Here is a 24201-nt window from a genome sequence, read left to right as displayed (position 1 = left end):
CACTTCTTCATCATTCTTCCATTCCTCCCTTGCTTCGTTTATCCAATCTGGTTGGATAATAGAAATGGCGCACAACAATGCTTCCACATCCTCATCCTTTCTTGAGAGTGCATCTGCCACCACATTTTTCTTCCCTTTTTTGTAGATGATTTCAAAGTCACAACCCAACATCTTTGTGACCCACTTTTGTTGCTCTTCAGAGGATAATCTTTGTTCTAAAAAATATTTAAGGCTATCATGATCCGTTTTTACCTTGAAGTGTCTTCCCATTAGGTAGGGTTGCCATTTCTTAAGTGCATGTAGTATTGCCAACATTTCCTTCTCATAAATAGCTTTGTGTAAAAACTTTCCCTTGATTGGATGACTTTCAAAAGCAATGGGTCTTTCATCTTGCATTAAAACAACACCAATTCCATTTCCTGAAGCATCACATTCCACAATAAAGGTTTTTGTGAAGTCCGGTGTAGCTAAGACCAGTGCTTGGCACATTGACTCTTTAAGATGTTCGAAGGCCTTTGTTGCTTCTGGAGTCCATGAAAATGCATCTTTCTTCAATAATGTTGTTAGAAGTGTTGTTATTCTCCCATAAATCTTAACAAACTTGCGATAATACCCTGTCAACCCGAGAAATCCTCGCAGATGCTTTATGAATGTGGGGATTTTCCATTCCTTAATGGCTTTAATTTTGCCAGGGTCTACCTTAACTCCTTCATGAGATACAATATGACCCAGATATTCCACCTCTTGTACTCCAAAGAAACATTTGGATCTTTTTGCATATAATTGTTTCTCCTCCAATAGTTGTAGCACCCTGTCAACATGTTCAACATGATCCTTCCAAGACTTGCTGTAGATTAGTATATCATCAAAAAATACTAACACAAATTTTCTAAGGAAGGGTTTGAAAATGGAATTCATCAAACCTTGAAATGTAGAAGGTGTATTGGTAAGGCCAAAAGGCATGACCAAAAATTCATAATGACCCTCACGAGTTCTAAACGCTGTTTTCGGAATGTCTTCAGTCTTCATTCTGATTTGATGATATCTTGAACACAGATCCAACTTGGTGAAGTAAATTGATCCATGCAATTCATCCAGTAATTCATCAATGACAGGAATGGGAAACTTATCTTTAATAGTGAGCTTGTTGAGCTCCCTATAATTGGGACACATGTGCCATGATCCATCCTTGTGCACCAATACTACTGGAGCAGAGAAAGAACTTTGACTAGGTTGAATTATACCAGCCTCTAGCATTTCTGCAACCATACGTTCAATTTCACTCTTTTGGGCATAGGGATATCTGTACAGCCTGTTGTTTGGAGGAACACTTCCTGGAATCAGATGAATAGCATGATCATGATCACGAATAGGTGGGAGACCTTTGGGAGTCTCAAATACCTTGGAATGATTGTCCAAGACTTTTTGGAGATCTGGAGAAATAGATGATTTCGATGTGGAAACATCTAGCGAACATAATTGTGCAATTACACCTCTTTGTTCCTTTTTTAGAAGCTTTGTCATACCGTTAGAGCTGATTATCTTTCCCGGTTTCCCTGCAATACCCCTTAATTCAACTTCCTTTCCTTCCATAGAAAATTTCATGAAAAGTTCTTGAAAATTAAAAGCTATTGTACCCAAGGATTGTAGCCATTGGACTCCTAGTAAAACATCAACACCTCCCATTGGAATGGAAAGCATTAGGCTAGTCAATACATATTCTCCCATGGATAGCTTGATATTATGGCACTTTCCAGAGCAATTTATTGTTCCTCCATTTGCAACCATCACTTGACACTCTGGTGCTGGATATAGGAAGCAATTCAATTCTTTTGCTACCTTACAATGAATAAAATTGTGGGTACTTCTTGAATCAATCAACACTATTACCTTTTTCTTCTTGATTTGTCCTTCTATCTTGATGTTTTGAGGAGTGGTAATTCCAGCCAATGCATTACAAGATATGGTCGGATTCATTTCTTCTTTATCTAGGCTTTGTTCTTGGAGTATATCCTCTTCTTTTGACCTTTCTTGCTCCTTTTCTTCTTCCTCTTCACAATCTATGTAGAATAATTTCTTCTCAGCACACTTATGACCTTTAGTGTATTTGCTATCACAACTGTAACAAAGCCCTTTTGCTCTTTTTTCTTCCAATTGTTGTGGTGTCAACCTTATAGGTTGTGGAAGACTAGGGGCAACAACACTTCCATCTTTATAGTTGTGAGTGGTATGCTTTCTAGTTGCCATAATTTTGCTTTCCATTTTTCTTGCTAACCTGAATGCCTTCTCTAATGAATCAGGTTCCCAAAGGCGAACATCATGTTGGATATTATCCTTTAAAGTCCCTATGAACACATCAATCCTATGCTCCTCTGGAATATTTTTTACCCTTATGTTCAGTTTTTGGAACTCCTCAATGTGCTCCATTATTGAACCCTTTTGTTTGAGACTTATCAATTGGCTAAAAAAAGTGTTGCTTTTTGTATCCTCATAATTTGTTGTCAATTCTTCCGTAAAAATTGCCCAAGTGATAATTTGTTTACGAGAGCAAAGCCATTGATACCATACAAACTGATTTGGTTCCAAATATAAAGTTGCAATATGTACATTTTGTGTGTTTTTCACATTATTGAGATCAAAAAATTGCTCCATCTGTGATATCCATGTTGCAGGATCCTTGCCATCAAACTTCCTCATATCGATTTTTGGAATATGGTGGGTCTTCGATCCAACATTAGAGTCTATGGAATCATGATTAACATTTCTTTTGTTCGCATCATGAGTTTCCTTTACTACCCTTTCACCATTAATAAGTATTTCTTGTAGAAAATTTGTCAAATCTGTCTTCAAATCTTCCATGCCTGTCTTCAAATCTATCTTCAAATCATCCATCTTAGCTTCCATGCCATTCATCTTAGCTTCCACGCCCTTTATCTTAGATTCCATGCCATTTATTTTAGCTTTTGTTAGCTTTTGTGAGAGTGACATTTGTTGCACTTGGTCTTGTAATTTTGATATATCATGTAGCATTTCTTCCTCTTCTTCATGAGTCATGCTAGAGCTTTCAGGTTGCTTATTAGGTGTTTGCATTTTCTTTCCTCGCGGCATCAGTTACTGATAATAATGCTCTATTATGCCCTTTGAATTCCTTCAAAACAATTTTCAAACCAAGCTTAAGCAAAAATTTAAAAAAATCTACACACCTTTTTTCACTTTGTAGGAGCTCGATATTGCCTCTGATGTATCTCTATAATTTCGGATCATTCAGTTCTGAAATTTCCATCTGCAGTAGTCCTCTGTGTCCTCTTTCCAATGCCACCAATCTGATCCAAATTGGATTCTCCAAGGAAGTGTTATGCCAAATCTCCCACAGTACCTGATTATAGACTAGTTCAGTAGAGCGAACTTGTACGACGTGCCACATGTCCCTGTTTCGACCTTTGGTTCTGAAAAATATATACAAGAAACTACAGTCCATCCTCTTTCTGTACATTCTTACAAAATTTCAATCCGATTCTCAGAGAGAAAGTTATGACGATTTTCCCCTGGTCACCTGTTTGGAATGTAATTCAGGAGTCTGCAAAAAGACCAACTTCCTTAGATCATATCTCCGCAAATATAGTGCAAAAAGCTCTGAAATTCGGACCCAAGGTTCAGTGCAATTTTGTCTCAAATGGGTTTTTTTTTCTCTTCTAAAACGTCGTAGAAAAAAAGGTATAGCAAAAATGCCACGATGACCTGTTTGGAGTAGCGAAACCCTAGAATCCAAAGCTTTGATACCAAATGTTATGAAACCAGCTCACAAAAGGATAGAAAAGATAGATCAACGCCTTAGAATTCAGCCTCTTTGAGGGGGAAACCTCCTTTACATTACACAAATGAATGATTCTTTGATGATTCAAATGACAAAACCTCTTTTCTATATATAGGAGTCTAAGGAGTCACAATATAACCCAGCCGACCTAACAATAATAATATAAAGGCACAAAAATAACAATAGAGGGATTCTATGGGGCACAGTAATAACAATATTGGGACAATAGGGGCACAACAATATTAATAAGGGATACAACTACAATAGTACTGGGATAATCTCTAGTATTATAGGGACCTAACAATGATGAATTAGGTGAATGAAAAATTACTATTCAATAAGAGTTTGTTTGTTTGTTTTTTTTTTTTTTCCATTAATAATATACTTAAGAATATTTGATAGCATGTTTCAAACAATCTATTAATTCATATATGTTTAATGTTCTACAGGGGGAAACAACGAAGGAAAATATCAATGTAATTCTAAGAAAAGAAAATTTATATAACATGTAAATGAGGATGAATTGGTCCTTAGCTCATCTGGAGTGGTGCTGGAGGTTAATGAAACAGAGAAATTTTTCTAGTGGAACGAAAGTATAGATGTACTTTCCAATTACAATACTAAAATCAACTTAATGATTCTAAGAAGAAAATTATATCTAAACTACAGAAAGTGTTCCAGAACAGTGGTCAATGAGACATGTCAAACTTGTAATAACAAAAACATACAACAACAAAAACGAATTATTCAAAAGGTAATATTCCTAATTATATAAAACGATTTTTTAGAATTATATGTATATATTACTACAAACCATTCATTTATTAATATCGATTTTGTTATATTTAGTTTTGATACATCACTATAAAAATAGTTTATTACTTTTTTTTGGGAAGATTATGAAAATCTGTAATGATCAACGGGCTGATATGTGAAACATGCCAGTAGGAATGTCCAGAAAAGTGTATAAGGAGATGGTCAAATAAATGGACATAATTGCATCATAGGAGGAGCCATCTCAACAACAACGTGCTTCAAATGTATGCAATCATGATTGACTTTGTACATATAAAAAAATAATTTAACATTAAATATTAATTTTCAAGTATTTTCTTGTAGAAAATAAATGGAACTCATTAAGCACATAAAACAGGACGACAAGCAAGAAAATGGTGGATGTCAAAGTCCGTGAGTAATTATTAATATTTCCTTATAACAACTCAAAGTTTCATTTTTATATATTTTAAGTTGTTTTACAAGAACCATCCGTGAATCTCTTTAAATAGGTGCTAACATACAAAGAAGAGTCATTGAAAGAATTGATTGATATTGGGTTAAATAAGGGTTGTGAGTATATGTTGGCATATCAAAAATTAATTGTGGAATTTGTAAGTATCTATGTCGTTTTACTTCTTTGAGTTTATAATTAATAGAATAAAAAATCCTTTATATTAAATATATGATTTATAATGGGGTTTAAAACATGTAGGAAACAAAGTATGAAACTACGTCAGTAGAAGGCTTGTTGCAACAAGGCATGAGACTTGGTTTTGAAACCATATGTACAGTTTATGAGTCAGTTCTTGCTATGATACATTGTTATTCAATTTACATTGATGTATATTATTTATTTCAATTTTCATTATTCTCACAAATGTAGATACACTCATTACACTTTATTTTTATGTTTTTAGATGGAACAAGATCAAAGAGATGAAACAAATCGACGCAGTAAACAAAACATTCCTCCAAATAACCCAAGTAATGGAAGTAGCTTGAGCACTAACTACAGTTCCAACGAAGAATGATGATCTATTTGGATATTAATGCAACTTGTTGTATTTTTTTTGAAATAACTGTCTGTGAAAATCAAACATTTTGTTTAATGTAATGAACATAGTGTCCCAATTGAAAGATAAGTGGTTACCAATAACATTCCCATTTTATATGACAAAGAGCCTTTTATTGATATATAATAAAATACATTTTAATTTATTCTATTGTGTTATCCAATGTCGTTGTGAAATGTTACATCGTTGATTAAATATATGGATGATTAAATATTATAATGAGGAGATGCAAAATTTGATAATATAGAAAATTAATCCAAACATCATATACAAATGCACTAATCAAATTTTAATTTATATGAATACTGTTATAAGATATATGTCGATTTTTTGATAAACAACGAATTTAAAAAATTACAATAATTGCACTGGCACAAGTCGATGTTTACAAAAAAGAGAAAATCTCATTCAAAAAATTAGTGTATCTATGACATAAAAATGCATCGATGCATTATTTTATATTAAAGCACCATGACGACATCTTTTTGCATGAGCGATGCCTTTTTAGAAAACGACAACACTGAGACTTTTATTTCTTCAAGCACCGGTATTGTTTGAGATTAACACCTCAATGCATTGTAATTCTCAACGCACCAATGCTTTCATAGAACTAACAGTCTGGTGCTACAAAATATTATTTTCATCTCGGTGCATTACGAAAACAAAAAACATCGGTACTTTTGTATAACTAATGCATTGAGACATTTGTACAAATGATACACATTAGCACTACAAGTTTAAGACAATGCACCGGTACAACAATTATTTTTTATGTGCCCCGATGTCGTTCCTTACAAGAACACTCTAGGGCTATTTGATATAATAACACCTGTGCAGTATATATTAAGCTTCGGTGCGGTATATATTACACGCCAATTTTCTTTGCATTCTACACCTCTGTTCTTTTAGTCATGTATGTCACCCGATGCTTTTATATATGTAGCACACCAGTGCTACTTGTTCCATGAAGTGCACCGCAAAAAAAACATCTACTAAAACCTCCAGCCACCCATAAATTTTCAATTGTGATAAAGTTATGTTAAAACCTCCACTAAAACATCCGCTATCGCAAACAAATGCTTTAGCGATTTTTTTGACAATTTTTGCCAATTTTATAACACTAAAAGCCTCTGCTAGAATGTATTTTCCTTGGAGCCGGTACTTTTGATTATCAATTTGTTTTCAATATGGGACAAAGGAACACAAGAATAAGATTTCATAGGCTCAAATTGGGTTGCGTGCCTCTTATTTTGCCTTGAAAATTGAAATCCTTCCTCTTTTCGTCAATGGCATACGCTTGGAAATTTTTGCCCCTTGCCTTAGTTACATGGATTATAGGGAACTTTGTGAAACTCACAAATCTCTATAGAGGCAGGAGGGGTCCATCGACAATCTAGAGCTAACCTTTCGATCTTTCATTGAAAAATTAGAACAAGAAAGCAACATTAATTTCAAGGTGGAAATAATAATGGGAATTTTTCTCTAGCAAAAGAAGCTACTAGATGCTTTCAACAATTAAGGAACTCTATAGCAATGACACCAGCCTTTCACAAATCGTCAAGCAAATTGACAATCCATAACCTCTGATTGTTGACCAACAAACTCGAGGGATTCTAGAGATAATCTATAAACATTGTCCTTAGTAATTGGGTACACTAGTCCAACCTTCACCAACTAGAATCAATGATGCATTAAGAGAAAACAAGAATATAATGGAAATTTTCTCACCTTCTAATATACAACCAAATATGTTTTTCTTTATAAGATTCTAAATATTTTTATACTATCTTTTTACATTAAGAAAGTTTGTATACTAGTACATTAGAAAATATTTTTCTTTATAAGATTCTAAATATTTTTCTACTATCTTTTTACATGAAGAAAGTTTGTATACTATTACATATAGAAAATAGTAAAAGATAACCATATATACATAAACATGGTTAACATCTTAAAATTGGTTAAAAACTACTTTATACATCTATACTATAAACTTTTATTACATTTTTTATGAACTTATATTTTCCAATTTTTATTAAAAAAAATAAACACTCTTTTAAAAAATCCCTTTAAATGCAATCCCTCTTTAACTTTTTCAATATCAAACAACAAATCTTTAATATAATGATATTGTCAATGTCCTTGGAAAAGTATCCTATTTGACATTTCTCTTAGTTTAATGGTATTTGACTTTTTCCGAGATTTCTTTTTGGGGGCTGGATCACGGAATCAGGCAAGTCAATAATTTATGTAACCTTTTCCAAATAAAATGGATTTGTGACCTTTTCCAAAGAGTGAATACATTTTAACAAGAGCACACAGGTACAATCCTGTTGAACATGTTGAGAACAATCTATTGAGGAAAAAGGCACAGAAAGTAACCTTGAAGGCACCTCAATGTATGTATGTGAGAAGGAACCTTGAAGGCACAAAAAGTAGTTTATTCACTTTTGAGAGGAACAATGAGAGGTAATGAGAATTTTAACCTTTAAAACCAGTCCTACTTCTTTCATCACATGTACCTCCAACAGCATCTCTGTCTCTCTGTTCAAGTTAAAGTTTTTCTTTCATAACCTGCAACTGCTGCCTTGTTTTTTCTTCCTCCCTACTCAAACTTTTCATAAAAAAGTATGTATCCTGTTCAAATCCAATATCACTTTGTCATATTTTAGGGTTATTAATAAGCATAATTTCCAGCAACGCAATTAATAATATACAAGTATTTTCATATACCATTTCAACATATACAAGATTAGCTGTACTTTTCAAAATATATAACGGTTACCGTTCTTTAATGTCTTTTAATTTTGAAGTTTTTATTTTGGGTGTGTAAACACACAACAATTTTTTCTAGAAAATAATACAAATTTTGAAAATTCAGATTATAGTTTTCAAACTTCAATATCTTGGGGGCTCAAGAGATTTTTGATGTTGTTGAATCTATTTCTTCCATTGAAAAAACAATTTCAAAGCTGTCACAAATTTTTTGAAAAAAAATCACCAGATTGGAGGGGAAAATCTCTGTCTGAGCCAAATTGTAGCCTAGTAAATAATGTCTTTTAATTTTACAACTTTGGACTGCTTTTCATTAATCATAATTTATTATTTTCATTAGAGGCATTTTCATATCTCATTGATTTAAATAGAGTTTTTAGTATGTAATAAGTTTAAAAAGAAGAAGAAGAAAAATTAAATATAATATATCATTATAATTTTAAAAATATAATATTATAAAATATATGATGATGATGATGATAATTAATGTTCACTAAGACTTGATATGGTTTATTGGACCTTAAGAATGTAAGAGATTACTTGGAATTCTTTAGCATGTTAAGAGAAGTGTTCCAAAATCACCATTGTATTGTTGATTTAAAAGGTCAAATAAACTAGTAATGTGACAAATATTTTGAAAATTAGATCAAATGCGAGTATAAGAGGGACAAGCTAAAAGAATGTTTTTTTCATCCTCAGCTCTGTTAGTGTCACAAAGATGACAAATTCTTTTATCCCATGGTGTTTAAGGAATTGACCAACACCCAATTTCATTATGAAGGTCATGCAGTTTTGTTCTTATTTTAGCAAACTTTAGTCAAAACAAAAGGATACTTTGATTTCCAAGATTGGCATTCATCACCTCCTTATAATAACTTAGTTTCTTTTTCTCCTTTAACTCTTTATCAACCCCACAATTTCTCCTTCAATTTTGGAGCAATAACAATTTTAATAGTATCCTTGTTTTGTAAAATGATCAAGCTAGGACTGAGCATCTTGATACCATTCCTTCTTGATCCAAAGGTGGGGGTTTTGGCTATAGTTAGAAGAAATTTTAGGAAACCTTTTGGCTTCCATCTTATTTAATTTCTTCTTATACATTATATACCTAGTCATAGTCATGCTTTCAATGGGGAAAAACTTGCTTCAATCAAAAGGAAAGGATAGGGAATATTTCCTTTAATCTTGATATTGTAGGTTATAAAATAATTTTAAGTCCATTCTATCTTCGTCAATGACTCGCTAGAGATATTGGAACCTCGAACCTCGCATCCATATAAAATAATAAGAGTGATGACTCTATAGAAGTAATGCAACTCCAAAGCTCACATCCATATAAAATAATAGGAGTGATGAGATTCTGAAATAGGAGTTTCCAAGTAGTTGTTGTCAAACATAAAAGTATCATATCTAATATTTTTGGATTCAATCATCGCAACTTTAGTTTTTTCAAAATTAATAGTCATACCCATCTTGAAGCAAAAATATTGGAGGATGCTTAAATTCTTGCCAAGAGCATAATGGCTCCTCACCAAGAGAACGATATCATTAACATAAAGAAGAAGAGTTATGACTATACTAGTGAGCATGGGCCCAACCCAACATTCATATTCCAAACAATCTTCTAGCTTATCAACGTATATTTTAAAAAAGGTAGGGGATAAGGGACATTCTTGCTTGAATCCAATATTGCATTTAATTTCTTCCAACCAGTCCTCAATGGTCCTAAAATTGGTAATAACATTCACGTATAGCCTTGTCACAACAACCCTCGACTCAAGATGAACCATTATCTCTTCCAACCTCGTCCACAGATTTGTCCTAGGAATGATGTCAACAATTTTCTTAAAGTCAATGAAACAACATAAGGGATCAGTTTTATTTTTGCAACACTCCTTTAATATGATCCTAAGAGTAATAAGATGATCTATAGTTAAATGATATCTCCTAAGCCTAGTTTGTCCTTTAGCTCTTTTACTATGGCTTTCTAGCCATAGGCTAATCTTCTTTTCCAAAATAATTCTATATAGTTTGGCTAAAGTGTGGCTAATCATAATGTTTCAGTTTCATGATCAACTATATGACAATTTGACTTAGCTATTTATAGTTGTGGATTTTTATTTTTGACCTTCTTTGAGAGAATTAACATTTTCCTTCTATTCTTGATTTCAGTTAGAGCTTAGGCTGAGGACGGTTTTTTCACTAGGGGAATAGTTTATTTCCCATAAGTGGCTCCTGCTCTCAACCCCTCCCTGTGATGTTTCAATCTGTAACCTGATGGATACCAAACTCCACACAAATAAACTATTTTACACCTTAGATAAATATAATTATAAATTAAATTCATATTAAATATGTGATTTATTATTGAAGAGATTATAAAATTTTCACATATATCTTCGCAAATTGATCCAATATAGTATTTATAAAAATTAAAGTAACAATAATAATGCGTAAAGTTACAAATTTGCTATGGTGCATTGAAGTGTTGCATAGAGAGAAATTAGGTGCATTTACAACTATGTGTCACAATAATAAATTTTATAAACTAAATTGAAATAAGCTTTATAAAAGTGACAAAATTAAAAATAACAAACCATAACAATAAAAAACAAAAAATTTAGGAGTGCCAAGTACATGTGATCATTCTTAATATAAACCAAGTAGAGGCTTATTCTCTCCTTGATCTATAAATTCATCCAATTGAAGTCTCTCATAGCCACTGCAGACTCATCCATATTTTTTTTTTTAACAAAAAGGTTACTTTGTATTCAAAATCTAGATTTCACGGCCATAACAATTTTACATCAGAATAACAAAACTTGCTTCAAACTTAGCATATGCTTCCATGTCCCAGTATAGCCTTGAAACAATTTTCTTTCTCCTAGTTTCCTTATATACTATTAAAAAGCAGTGAAATATACCATGGATCCAGAAGTACAATCCTAATAACAAAATACATCTACAAAGCATAAGAAAACATTGTCCAAGGTTGAGCTTCCACTCATCCTCGCTGACAGTATTGCCTTGGCTGCTCGGTCCTACACTAGAATCGTCAGCTCCTCCATCACTCTGAAGTTGGGCTACAACCTCCTTCAGGAGTCCTGCAATTATCTCTTTGTCCTCGGTGATACATTGTCACTAACCAACTTTGACTTGGCAGTGAGGAGGTAAGTATCCATCTTGACGATTTTTTTCTCCAACGTTGCCTCCACAACCTTAAATTTCATGTTGGTTCTCTCGACATTAGTAACTCGGTCCTTTTCAAACAGTTCGAATCGACGGGTAATGAGGTCAAGTCTCCCCATTATTAACTTGAACAGGAATTCAGCGGCCCGCTTCCAGCGCGCCAACTCCTCCTCAGAAGGATTCCCACCATGACCTCCCGACGTACTTATTTATGCACTTAGCAAACTCTCATTGTTATCGCCATTGCACACCAATCCATTAACTGTGGGCATCCTAATGGAGGGTGATGGTGACTTATATTTTCCCCACTCTCCTGTTACACAAAAATACACTACTTGTGCCATTATCCCATGGAGGTCCTCGAGATGCAGTCCCATTGAATACACATTTTGTCCCAGGGATCTGGGGAGCCATGTCCTCAACCAATTTGCAACAGAATTCCTCCTCACCATTAATTGTCTCTTGTTGTTTCTGATCCTACAAATTCTTTGAAATGATGGGACCCTCACATCACTTTGACATCCACTTGAAGCCATATGATGTGTTGTCTTGGAGATTTGGGCGATCGCTATGTGTCCTGCCCAACCTCCACCTGTCCATCCATATGTGACCTCGCCTCCACGTCGTCCCACCAACATCGGGAGCCCTGCTGAGACTTATTACTAGATTGTCTTGAATTAATTCAAGGGATAGGGAGGTAGCCGTTGATTCTCCCATCCAACTCATATCTCCCGACTCCCAAAAGAACCCCTCGATTTTCCATTTCATTGGTAGCCGAGTTCAATCGTCATAGAACATGGAAAAGGAAGTGTTGCTCAAATTTTTCTAATTGGTGGTTAATTTGTTTAACGATGTGCAAGTTGTTTTCCATAGAATGCCCATTTGAGAACATTCGTATGACCAACATGGAGTCCCCCACTATGTTAATTCTCTTTATTTTGAAAGCGATAGCGAGATCCAGGCCTTTCCACAAGGCGAAGAGCCCCGCCTTGTTATTGGTGGTCACTCCCAATCCCTACGCATATTTGGTCTCCCTCGTGCTCCTACCTCCCCTGAGTGGACTCATCCATAATTAGCAAAATAATAAATATTAAAAAGCCATGTCAAATAACTAGTTATCATGTCTCAACTTAGAATACAAAAAGAAGTTTTATTGTTCAAAGATATCAAGTTTTTTTATGCTTTGAGGGACCAAAACTAACAAGCAAGTAAACAACCTAACCGAAAGGTACTCAAGATTGAGCAAAGGCATTCTTAAAAAATGAGGGGAAATATTCTTCCTAACTATCCCCTATAATTGTGATTCATTCTAAGCATTTTAAGACACATGTGTCATTTCACATAAAGTAGTTGTTTACTATATAGTTAGAGGTGGGTTGTAATGTTTATCACCCTCACAACATCTCCAAACATGTTAACCTTAATGCATCACTTTGAAGCATGGGGAGTCTTAATGTAGCATGGAAGTGGGATTAAGGTGGGATTGTGGCTTATGAGAAAGGTGGCAAAGTGACTATTAGTGATTATTTTTAATAGTTGTGTCCTTTGGGTTTGTTAGATTTTCAAGTAATCATTTTCAATAGAGCTCTACTAGTCTATTCAATTGTTGGTCAAGTTTTTTAGTGCAAAACATTATGGTTCTAGATTTGGTTTGCTAAATTAAGATTGAATTTTTCCCTATTTTTTAATGCTGGTAGCAAGGGGTTTGGGTATCTCAACATTTGATTTTAGGTTGTCTTCTTCTATGGGGAGTTTTGAACCTTCAATGCTAAATTTTGAATGAGTATGTTGGAAAAATCTAGCCATCCTCATAGAGGAATTCAAACTAGCAATTGGAGAATGCTCTAAGCTCATCTTTATTTGTTTGATATCTCCAAGGTTTCTTAATGGGAGTATCGTGCACACTCTCTGAACATTAATGGGAGCTTTGGGTTATGGATTATCCTGGCAGCTATGAAAACCATGAGAGGAAAATTCAAGAAGTGGCGAGAGTTTTGCTCAAGAATGAAAATTTCTTAAATGATGATCAATAAATGCATTGATTTTGAACATCTTTGGTAACAAAAAATGAATATTCAAGCCTAGAAATGAAATGTTCAATGTTAAGATATATGCTTTAACACACTAAAAAAATTACTAAAAAGTACATCAAATGCTTTGGGACATGAACTTTTGGGGTATTGCAAACATACCTTTATTAAATTTCATATATTACTTAAAACAATTCAAATTTTATGTATCTTTTTCTATATTACTATATCTGCAACTTATTTTCAATATATAGTGTTATCCATTTTATGAAAAAAAATTGTTATACTAAATTAAGTCAGCAAAATTTGAATTAATTAAAAATTGAGACCTCAATTTTTTTGGAATACTAATTTTTAATTAAACAATAGTTGAGCCTAGAGGCTTATTCTACAGCCCAGTATGATGTGTAACCATCATCAAAGTTAAAATTTTGCTCATGTCGGTCAAAATAGAAATTTTAATAAAATCTAAAATAAAAAAAATAACTATACAAAACATTTAAATATTATGTGCTCATAAAAAATTTAGCACCTGAAGAAATTAGATCCCTCTCGATTCATATTAAATCCATCTTTAAAATAAATTTATACCGATATAAAACCAATACATCCAGCCTCTAATATTTCACTTAATACACCATAAATAAAAATTAAATAATAAACTTTAGCTAAATAAACCTATCAACCTTATCACCTCAATGATCTAGACGAGCCTCTAATACTTTCAGATTCACCGACCATGTTCCAGACAGATCTCTAAAAAAAAATTGAGACTCACCTGCAGTTAAAAGCGCTTTTAAGAAATACTCAAGGCTCACTGACAAAAAGGTACCTTTGTATTCCCATTCTTATAACTCGGACTAAAATTCATTGTCTGTCCATCAAATATCACATCCAGTCAAGGCACAGTTCGTATGATTGCCCCAAAGTCCTGCTTACAAGCTGTAACAAGGAGCCAGTTTAGAACCACTGCACATGTGCCAGGGATTTTAGATGGCATCATAAATTTATTTATTTTTTATTTAATTTTCCATTTACCAATTAAAAAAAAATTCTTAATTTGAAATTATATCTAAAATTTTGATTTATTTAATATTTAATAAATTTAAAATTAATATAAAGAATAATATTTTTAAAAATTATATAAATTTTACAATTATATATATTCTAAAATTTATTAAATATAAATATCCTTATATTTATATTTTTTATTATATTATTATATTTCAATTGATATGAGTAAACATTAAAATAATTAGATTACAATCAACTGGACAATATTAAAAAAATATTATAAACCTACATTACAATCCATTGAACAATACATCCTTTATATATATATATATATATATATATATATATATATATATATATATATATATATATATTTAATAATAATAATAATTATTTTGATAAAATATATATAAATAAATAAATAAAAAATAATTGAATTAAAAAATATTACCATAATTATTTTAAATTATTAAATATATATAACTTAAATATATTAATAAATATTAAATTTATTTAAAATTAAAACATGTATATCATACTTTTCTTATATTAAATGAAAGACATGATTAAAGAACTAGAAGAAAAAGTTAATAGCCACCTCACTCTAAATAATGTAGTAGACAAGTTAGATATCAAATCAATTAAAGATGAAATGAAAAATTAATAGAATTAGACCACGAACGTAACAAAAGGGCCTTGAACCTTATAATCTTCGGTTTAAAAGAGGAAGTAGATGAGGATACTTTAGCCTTAGCCTAGACAAAATTACATAATAGATTAAAAATTGAAACAGTGCGTCTCACAGAAGCAACAAGGTTGGGGAAATTAACCGAGAATAAAGGAAGACTAATCTGCATAAAAGTGAGCTCCACTGATCATAAGTACGAAATACTTAGTAAAACCTCAAGTTTAAAAGGAATGGGAATATTCATAAATGAAGATCTCATTCTAGAAGATCAAGCAGAATTAAGAAAGGAGGTTCAAAAGGTAAAAGAAGCTAGAAAGGAAGGAAAATGGGTAATAATCAGAAATAGAAAAGCCTTTATTCGAGATAGAAACCAAAAAGATAGTAATCAATAGCAATTAAACATGCTCCGAATCCTTTCTTGGAACTGTCGGGGCTTCCCATGGAACAAAGGCCCCAAGCTAAGTTGGATTTCAAATTATGTTGATATTATTTTGCTTGTTGAAACTTGGGAGCACGAAGAATCTAAGGTCCCTAACATAGATGGCTTTACGCTATGGTCTACCTAGAACAAGCGATCCTCCCGTAGAGGCATTGGGGGAATAGCTTGTTACATTAAGAAGAACATCTCCCCCCATGCTAGGATTTATAAAAACGGCCCTCACAACCAATATAGTTGGATAGAGATCAGTGACATTAATAATAAAAAGTCTTACATAGCAATATGTTATTTTCCCCCCATCAATTCTAACTTCTATAAGAAGAAGAATCTAGATAAAACTAACCCTTACAATGGTTTAGAGAATGATATTTCTAGCCTAAGGAATGACGGTAATATCCTTTTAATAGGTGACTTTAATGCTCAAAATTCAAACAACCAAGCGATTATTCTAAGAAATCATTCCAACCCTAATCCTCTTTGGTTAGACAAAGACCCTACTCTGGCTAGTAGGTACGAAAGGAGCTCTGAAGACCTCAGGGAAAATTTGTTTGGGTCGGAGCTAGTCAAGCTCTGTAGTGCTCAGGATCTCATAATTTGCAACAGTCTAAAGAAGTGGCCCAATTCCAGCAAGATGACCTGCATCCATGGACTTGGTAGCAACGTGGTAGACTACGTTATTTCCGATCTCCCATTATACAACAAAATAGTAAATTTTGACATCTTAAACGACCACAAACCTGATTCTGATCATAGGCCTTTACGTATAACTCTCAATTTTGTCATGCATAGAGTTCCCACAGAAAATAATACTTACAGCCAAAAGAACTTAATATTTGATAGAAATAAAAACGATCTCTTTCTAAATGAATTAAAAACTAATTTGCTTCCTTTATCTAGTATAGACAACATAGAAGACCTCTATCATAATTTTACTACAACCCTCTCATATTCTATTAACAAATTATCAATTGAAGTTTCAAATAATAAAAGAAATAGCAAAACCAATCCATGGTATGACAAAGATTGTAAAAGTGCGAGGAGAGAAATTAAGGAAACTGTTGATGAATCTCTTAAAATGGACAAGATAAAAATGTACAAAGCCATAACTAAAAGGAAAAAGAGGCAGTACATTCGTCAAAGACAGGAGAATCTCTTACACCTCTCTAAGGTAGCTCCTAGGAAATTTTGGAGGCAGATTCTGACTAGGAAGACTAAAGATAATAATAAAACTGCTCTTCATGATTGGAATATCTTAAAAAGCTCTATGAATCTCCAAATGTCATGGATAATTTGGAAACCCTGCTCACAACGAAAGAAGTTTTCTCTTTAGAAGACATTAAGTTTGGGGTTAATCGCCTCACTAATGGGAGCTAAGGACATTGAAGGTTACCAGACAGAAATCTTAAAAATTGGAGGTCTTGTCTTCATCCCCCACATCCACAAACTTTTCAATCAAGCAGTCAAGCAAGGGTTCCCTAAACCTTGGACTAAGAGCCTCATTATCCCTATTTTTAAAAGTGGGGATACAAATAACCCCTCTAATTATCGGACAATTATGATTAGCCCTCTCTTAGCCAAGTTATATGGTAGTATTTTGGAAAAGAAGTTAAGCATATGGCTTGAAAGTGAAGGTAAGCAGACTAAAGGCCAAGAAGGTTTCAGAAGGCATCACTCAACAACAGACCACCTCGTTACGCTTAGGATCATTGCGGAGGAATGTCATAATGATAAATCCAATTTATTTTGTTGCTTTGTGGACTTTAAAAAGGCTTTCGATACGGTTCCTAGATACAACCTTTGGAATAGATTAGAAGAGCTAAAGGTTCCTCTCGAGTTGAGTGCTGCCACTATAAGGTTATACGAGAATGTAATTACCAAGCTAAAGAGCAATGAGGGGTGGTCAAAATATATTAAGTGTAACATCGGAGTTAAACAAGGTTGCCCCCTCTCCCCTACCCTATTTGGCATTTACATCAATAAGCTCGAAGGCTATTTAGAGGAAGCAGGATGTGATGGCACGATCTTAGCTGGGATAGTCGTCATCCTTCTTCTCTATGCTGACGATATTGTTCTTTTCGCAAGGTGCCCATCTGATCTTGATAAGCAACTCAGGCTTCTTAAAGATTTATGCTCTACCATGGGTATGACTGTTAACACTGACAAAACAAAAGTTATGATTATCAAATCCAAGAAGGACACTTACGCTAATTTTATGTATGACAATAATAACTTGGAGGAAGTGTATTCTTACAAGTACCTAGGAATTGATATTCATCACAAGCTCAACTGGAACCATAGCATTGAGAAAAGGATTAATGGGGGAAAGCTTATTTTGGTCTTGAAAATAATTGTAAAACAACAAACCTCGTAATGTGGGATAAAAAGAAATTTCTCTTTGAAACTTTAGTAACTCCTGTTATCTTATATGGCTGTGAGGTTTGGGGTTGCAGCATCTCCAGAGAATCATGGAGAAAGATTGAGCAAATCCAGAAGTGTTTTATAACTTATAACCTGCAAATTAAAAGTAATACACCCTATCCTATTCTCCTTATAGAAGCAAGTCTTTCCCCTATTGAGAGCCTAGCTATGATTAGGTTTCTGTTGTACAAGCACAAACTCAATAACATAGACGATCATAGACTTCCTAAGCTAGCTTTAAATTCCAGCCAAAACCACCTAAGGTTCAATCGGGGGTGGCATAAAGACACAAGGGCTTGGTTAAACTATTGGGAGATCAACGAGAATGATGCTTTGCAAAATATTAATAACATTAAAGATATTGTTACTTCTAAGTTCAAAGAAAAAATGTGGTGTGAGAAAGATTTAACGGCTAAAAGAAAATTAAGTTATTATAAGAAGGTCATCAACCCCACCCTAGAAGATAAAAAATATCTCTCTATTTTAACTAGCTCAAAAAAGAAAATTAATATAGCAAAGATTAGAACGAATTCTCATGAGCTCCATAGTGAAACAGGTCATTAGGCAGTTCCTAAAACACCATGGATGGAAAGGATCTGCCATATATGTGAGAATAGGAACATCGAGGATGAAAACCACTTCCTCTTAGAGTGCCCCACGTACAACCACATTAGATCTCAGTTTCACAATCTTTGTTACAATACTGACCTTTCTAGCCTTTTACAATGTCAAAATTATAGTGAGCTGAGGAGGCTTCTCTCCAAGCTTTTTGAGCACAGGAATAAAATCTTAAATCAAAATAAATAATTTGTCTCTTTAGGTTCGATAGACCAATGTTTGGTCTCAGCGGACGTTAACCATCATCATCATCATCACATTAAATTTGAAATTATTTTTTATAAACAATCATATAGATATTTTATTAAAATATATTTTAATAAAATATCTATATGAAATTAAAATTTGAAATACAAAATAAAAATATTAAAATAATAATTTTAAATGGTTGAATCTATATAATTTAAATGTATTAATATTTAGATTTATGAGAAGATTCTTCTGCCTAAATCACATTGGGATGCTTTTGTTGACGCGTTTAGAACCAACGAGTGTGGTTCATGACAAATTGAAGAACCAATTAAATAGAAGAGCAGATTATCCACCAACAACTATATTGGACCGGGCAACTAGACTTTCTAATGGCTATATTTGACTGGGAAACAACTAACTAGACAGGACTACGGGATATGGGTGGGAGAAATAAGATTATATATTAATAGGAATTAATTACGAAACGATTTTAATTAAATAATTAATATAAGTTAGTTTCATAACTATTACCATATGTAAATGAAGTAATGTATTTAATTAATACGAAAAAGGTTTTATATCACAAACTATATAATTAAATATTTAAAATTATAATAAAGTTAACAAGTTGTGTAATTAAACAATTAATTATCAAATATGAAATAAAAAGGGCTAATATTATCTAATTAAATAGTTAATTGTGAGTTAGTTATGTTATAGTTAATGTCATAACCTATTAATAAAAACTAAATATCATATTGAAGTATTTTAATAAATATTTAGTTAAATAATTGTATATCCAAGTATGTATTTAATTAATATGAATCCAAAGGGCTAATATAATTAAATAATATAACAGATTAATAGTTTCTATAACCTATTAATAGAAACTATTAAATTAAGTGTAAACTTAAACCATTAAGTCATAAACTAAAACTATCTAATACAATTTTTTTAGTCAATAATAATATATAATAAGGGTATCTCATTAAAAGGATAACTAATTAGGCTAGATAACTGAAGGACCATCTAAAATAATAGGAAGAGGATAAGGGGCTATATACCTTAAGAGTGATCGAAACAACGAGGAGCTAAAGAGAAACAAAATAGATTGTTTTAAATTGGTAGTTAATTAGGAACATTTTTCATCTATAACAATATTTTGTTAAGTGGTTAGGGATTAATATTTGTTTTAAAAAGTTAAATTCAATTTTATATTTAAAAATATAAGTTAAATGAGCCAAAATTATGATTTTATTTATTTATTTATTTTTTACTGTGGTAAATATGTAGTGTAATGTAAAGGAGGTTGCCCCTCGAAGAGGCTGAATTCTAAGGCGTTTATCTCTCTTTTCTATCTTTTTGTGAGCTAGTTTCATAACAGTTAAAGTAATTTAAACCCAGTTGAAGCTCAAACTTAGGGTATGCAATTATAACATTAAAAATATATGCAATAGCTCATATGTTTGCCACTACAACAATAAGAATATATCCGACATCCTATCATACTAACCACTTAGTGGTTCATTACTAGACAATTTCACCCAAAATTATTACTTGGAAAAAACAAAAAATTAAATCCACTCAAAAGTCTATTTATTCTGGTTTTAAAAAATTAGATATGATGATATATAAGAAAGAATTTTTGCAAAATTCAATTCCATAAAATTATGATGCATCTTAAACTTAAATTCCCTTTTAAATATTGTATAAAATAATAATAATAATCATAATATCACAATTTCTATTCTTTTAATAATTTTTTTTACCACTTCTAACAGAGAGTCATTCTTATCTTATAGTCAATTTTAGAAATCTTTAGAATTGAATGCTAAAATAAAACAAATTGAGCTCATTTATATTGCTCCAATTCCAAAATATTACTATCTAATTCTAAAACATTCCCAAAATCAATAATCCAGATAAATACCCGGCTCTGAAATTAGATCCAAGAAGTTCACACTAATTCCGGCTCTGAAATTAGATCCAAGAAGTTCACACTAATTAAAATTATTAAAATGTGATTTGTCATATAGGATAAGACACAAACGCCTCATGATTGAAATTTGAAAACTGAGTTGCTTCATTATCTTCTATGGATGGAGGACTAGGCTCATTCTTTGCATACCCAGTTTAGCAGGCTCAGAAGTTACAGTTCATGTCTACTTGAAAGCTGCCGTAGACAAAGCTTTCAAGGCGCCTCACGGCCTTATTCTGAACACAAACTATTTCCAATATACAATTCCTGCGAGACATCAACATTGTTAATTTATTACAAAATATCTGTGCACTGCCTACATTGGATATTGTTTTCCATTTTCCTGAATATGATGGGCTATGCATGCATGCCATGGATTAGAGATAAAAATCCAGAATGTCCAGAAAGTAAGGCCTTTTCTCATCATGTGCGTCTGAGAGGCAAGGACTCTTTCGTCCACTGGCAGCTTCGATCTCTTTTTCTGTATATCACCGAAGAAGGAAAGCATCAGAATCGATTAAAGGTTTCTTGGATCGGTCAAGTCATCTTTATAAGTTATTTTTTCTGTTCTTGGATCGATTAAGTTATTTTTTCTTGATGGTAAATTTCCGAAATATTCTAAAATTTCTGTTCAACAGAAATGATAATTGAATTTGAAACCATTTATTTGGTTTTTGTCCATAAAATTCTATAATATTTTTAAAACTTGATAATATTTATTTATATTTAAATTAAACCTAAAGAAATTAAACAAAAAGGCTATATAATAATCAATCTGAAATAAATGGATATGGCTGATTCTCAGAATAACCTGGAATCTGACCATCGAGAAAGAGGTTAATTGTTTGACTTCTTTCCTGAGCATCAGATTTTGAGATATTTTGGGAATCTGCTGTACCTGTACAACACAACAAGAGTGCTGTACAACACAACAAGAGTGAGATTATTGTAAATAGATTCCAAACACCAAAACTCCAGAGATCTAATCTAATGATAAGATTTACTTTTATATTGCTGATATCGTCCAAAAGTGCTTAAAACTATTTCAAGAAACAAAAAGAAATAAAAAACTTACTCAAAGTAGGACAGTCCGTTTCCGTTTGTGCTGCAGCAAGAGTCATGGGAACTAAAGCGATTTCTTTGCTGCTATCTTCTGGCTTTGTTTCAGGTATAGATTGAGGGAAAACAAGCCGGTGGAAGGTTGATTTTACAGATGAGGGCACACAAGCCACTGGAACAACAAGGAAATTCTCGCAGTTACAAATCTCGACCATGTAACCATCAGGATCATGGAAGAAAAGTTGGTCCACGTACAAGCCTTCCTCCTCCACAACACGCTTTTCATATTTTATGTGCATTTCTTGCAGTTTCTTTTCCACTAAAAGAATGTCTGGGCTCTGCAAAAGGTTCAAGAAAAGCGTATTTTATCATGAAGCACATTATGCAAGAACACTGATAAGTTAATAGCAATGAAATACAGTAATCTCTGAAAGGTGATCATGGAGTTTTAATGTAAATTACCTGAAAAGAGATATGGTTATCTTTTGGATTGATCTCAGCTTTTTTGGGGAGATTATCCGAAGGCTTGCACTGCAACAGATGTATCCCGATGCCATAATTGAATAACCTAGACCACAGTAATATAGCATTTGGTGAGAAATGGGAAATTCCTTGCAGCCCACAGAGGTATAAATAAAATATGATATGCAGAGATTAATGGTGGGTGTAAAAATCATACCAAGCTCCTTCAAAATCAAATGAAGATGGCCTCTTCACAACCTGAAATCCAAGAACATTCTCGTAGAATTTCTTGGAAGCTGCGACAGATTTGCAGACGAATGAAACGTGATTCAGAGTTAAGGAAGGTGGAGGAGGTAGGGAAGCTGGAGTTTGATCCTTTTCCTTGCCCATTTGATACTCTCAACTCCCGTGATGACACTGAACTGATTTGATTGGCACGAACTTCAACAAACTGTGCAGACTCTCCTTAGCGAATTGAATATGCAAGAAATAACAGGCAGGCGCCTCCTTATAAAGGAAATCTTGGGTAGATAGCTCCTTCCGGACTGAAGGACTCCATGCTTATGGCGTTTTGATGTCAGTAAAGTATAAACTAATAAGTCGTTTATAATTTTGTTTTTGTTTTGTTTTGTGTTTTGTCTTTCCGGGTTTAAATGTGGTTTGGATTTTGAGTTATTTTAAATGTGGTTTGGATTTTGAGTTATTAATTTGTTTGATTAGTTTTAAGGAATTAGATAAGTGCTTTCTTGAATCAAAACACTAGTCAGGTTTCATTTTTAAATTTTAAGATTAAAAAAATATTTTAGTTGGAATAAAGATGGAGTTTAATAGGATAATTATTGTTTTAGTTTAAATAAGATGAAATTTAATATAAGCTTCAAGGGTTAGTTCAATTGGTCGAGTCCCTATTGTTAAGTGTCTTGTTCATGGGGAGGTCATAGGGTGGATCAGGAGATCAGGGGAGAGAGGTCACAGGGTCAATTCCGGGAATTTGATTCCCTTCAGGAGTTGATCCGGGTTGATCTGCCCACATTTTCCTATATTTAAAAAAGAAAGATTTTCCTATATGAAAAAAAAGAAAGATAAAAGTTAATATGGTAATTTCTGTGTTAAAAATAGTTTTATTTATTTATTTATTAAGTTTTTAAATTAAAATAGTTTATATAACAGATGGATTAGTTTTGAAATTCTAAATATGAATTTAAAGAGTGTTTAATATAAAACAATTTCATTTTTAATCAGTGTTAAGATTATTTTTAATAAAGTTATGTGTTTGTTGGTGGTATTTAGTTTTAGTTCTATATATAATTAGAGATTTAATTACAATTTAACTTCTTACCTAAAAAAACTATTAGATTACAAATTATAAATTAATTTGTATGAACAAATCATGGAGGAAATTTATGGCTATATATTGAACCCAATCTATTCTAGGAGTATATGAAATTCTAAATAATTTTTTATTTTTATTACCTAACTAAAGCTATAGTCTAAAAAACTCAAACCATCCATGAAGACATTATACACATTTTTGACTTATAAAATTGGTTTCTTAGTAGTACTAGTCATCCTTGAGGAGTGAGAGCACAATTAAGGGGAGAGACAACTGAAGGCATTCATAATAGTCTTGATAACCCTGTTATCCTAGAGGAGGATGGGCCGCTTGAAAGCTCAT

General features: G+C 32.6%; 1 protein-coding gene across 1 annotated transcript; it reads right to left on the bottom strand.

The window, feature by feature from the left end:
• Positions 1-21382: 21382 nt before the first annotated feature.
• LOC149180297 (glyoxylase I 4-like) lies at positions 21383-23012 on the bottom strand. The gene is made up of 4 exons (XM_089413838.1): positions 22744-23012; positions 22527-22632; positions 22081-22402; positions 21383-21486 (listed from the first exon to the last, which is right to left on the bottom strand). The coding sequence occupies exons 1-4, from the start codon at positions 22914-22916 to the stop codon at positions 21383-21385; spliced, it is 705 nt and encodes a 234-aa protein (XP_089269964.1). The 5' UTR covers positions 22917-23012.
• Between the last annotated feature and the right edge of the window lie 1189 nt (positions 23013-24201).

Source organism: Pinus tabuliformis, chromosome 3_2, assembly GCF_031772625.1.
Source record: "Pinus tabuliformis cultivar Carrire ecotype Pingquan chromosome 3_2, CPIR1, whole genome shotgun sequence".
Lineage (NCBI taxonomy): Eukaryota > Viridiplantae > Streptophyta > Pinopsida > Pinales > Pinaceae > Pinus > Pinus tabuliformis.
The sequence above is the reverse complement of the archived record's forward strand: the minus strand, read 5'-3'. Positions and strand labels throughout refer to the sequence as shown.

Excerpts from the sequence above, each read along its gene's own strand:
- LOC149180297 (XM_089413838.1), bottom strand. The coding sequence starts at position 22,916 with ATGGGCAAGGAAAAGGATCAAACTCCAGCTTCCCTACCTCCTCCACCT. Across the intron at positions 22,633-22,743 it reads TTTGATTTTGAAGGAGCTTG|GTTATTCAATTATGGCATCG; the intron begins GTATGATTTTTA and ends ACTGTGGTCTAG. Across the intron at positions 22,403-22,526 it reads ATAACCATATCTCTTTTCAG|AGCCCAGACATTCTTTTAGT; the intron begins GTAATTTACATT and ends AACCTTTTGCAG.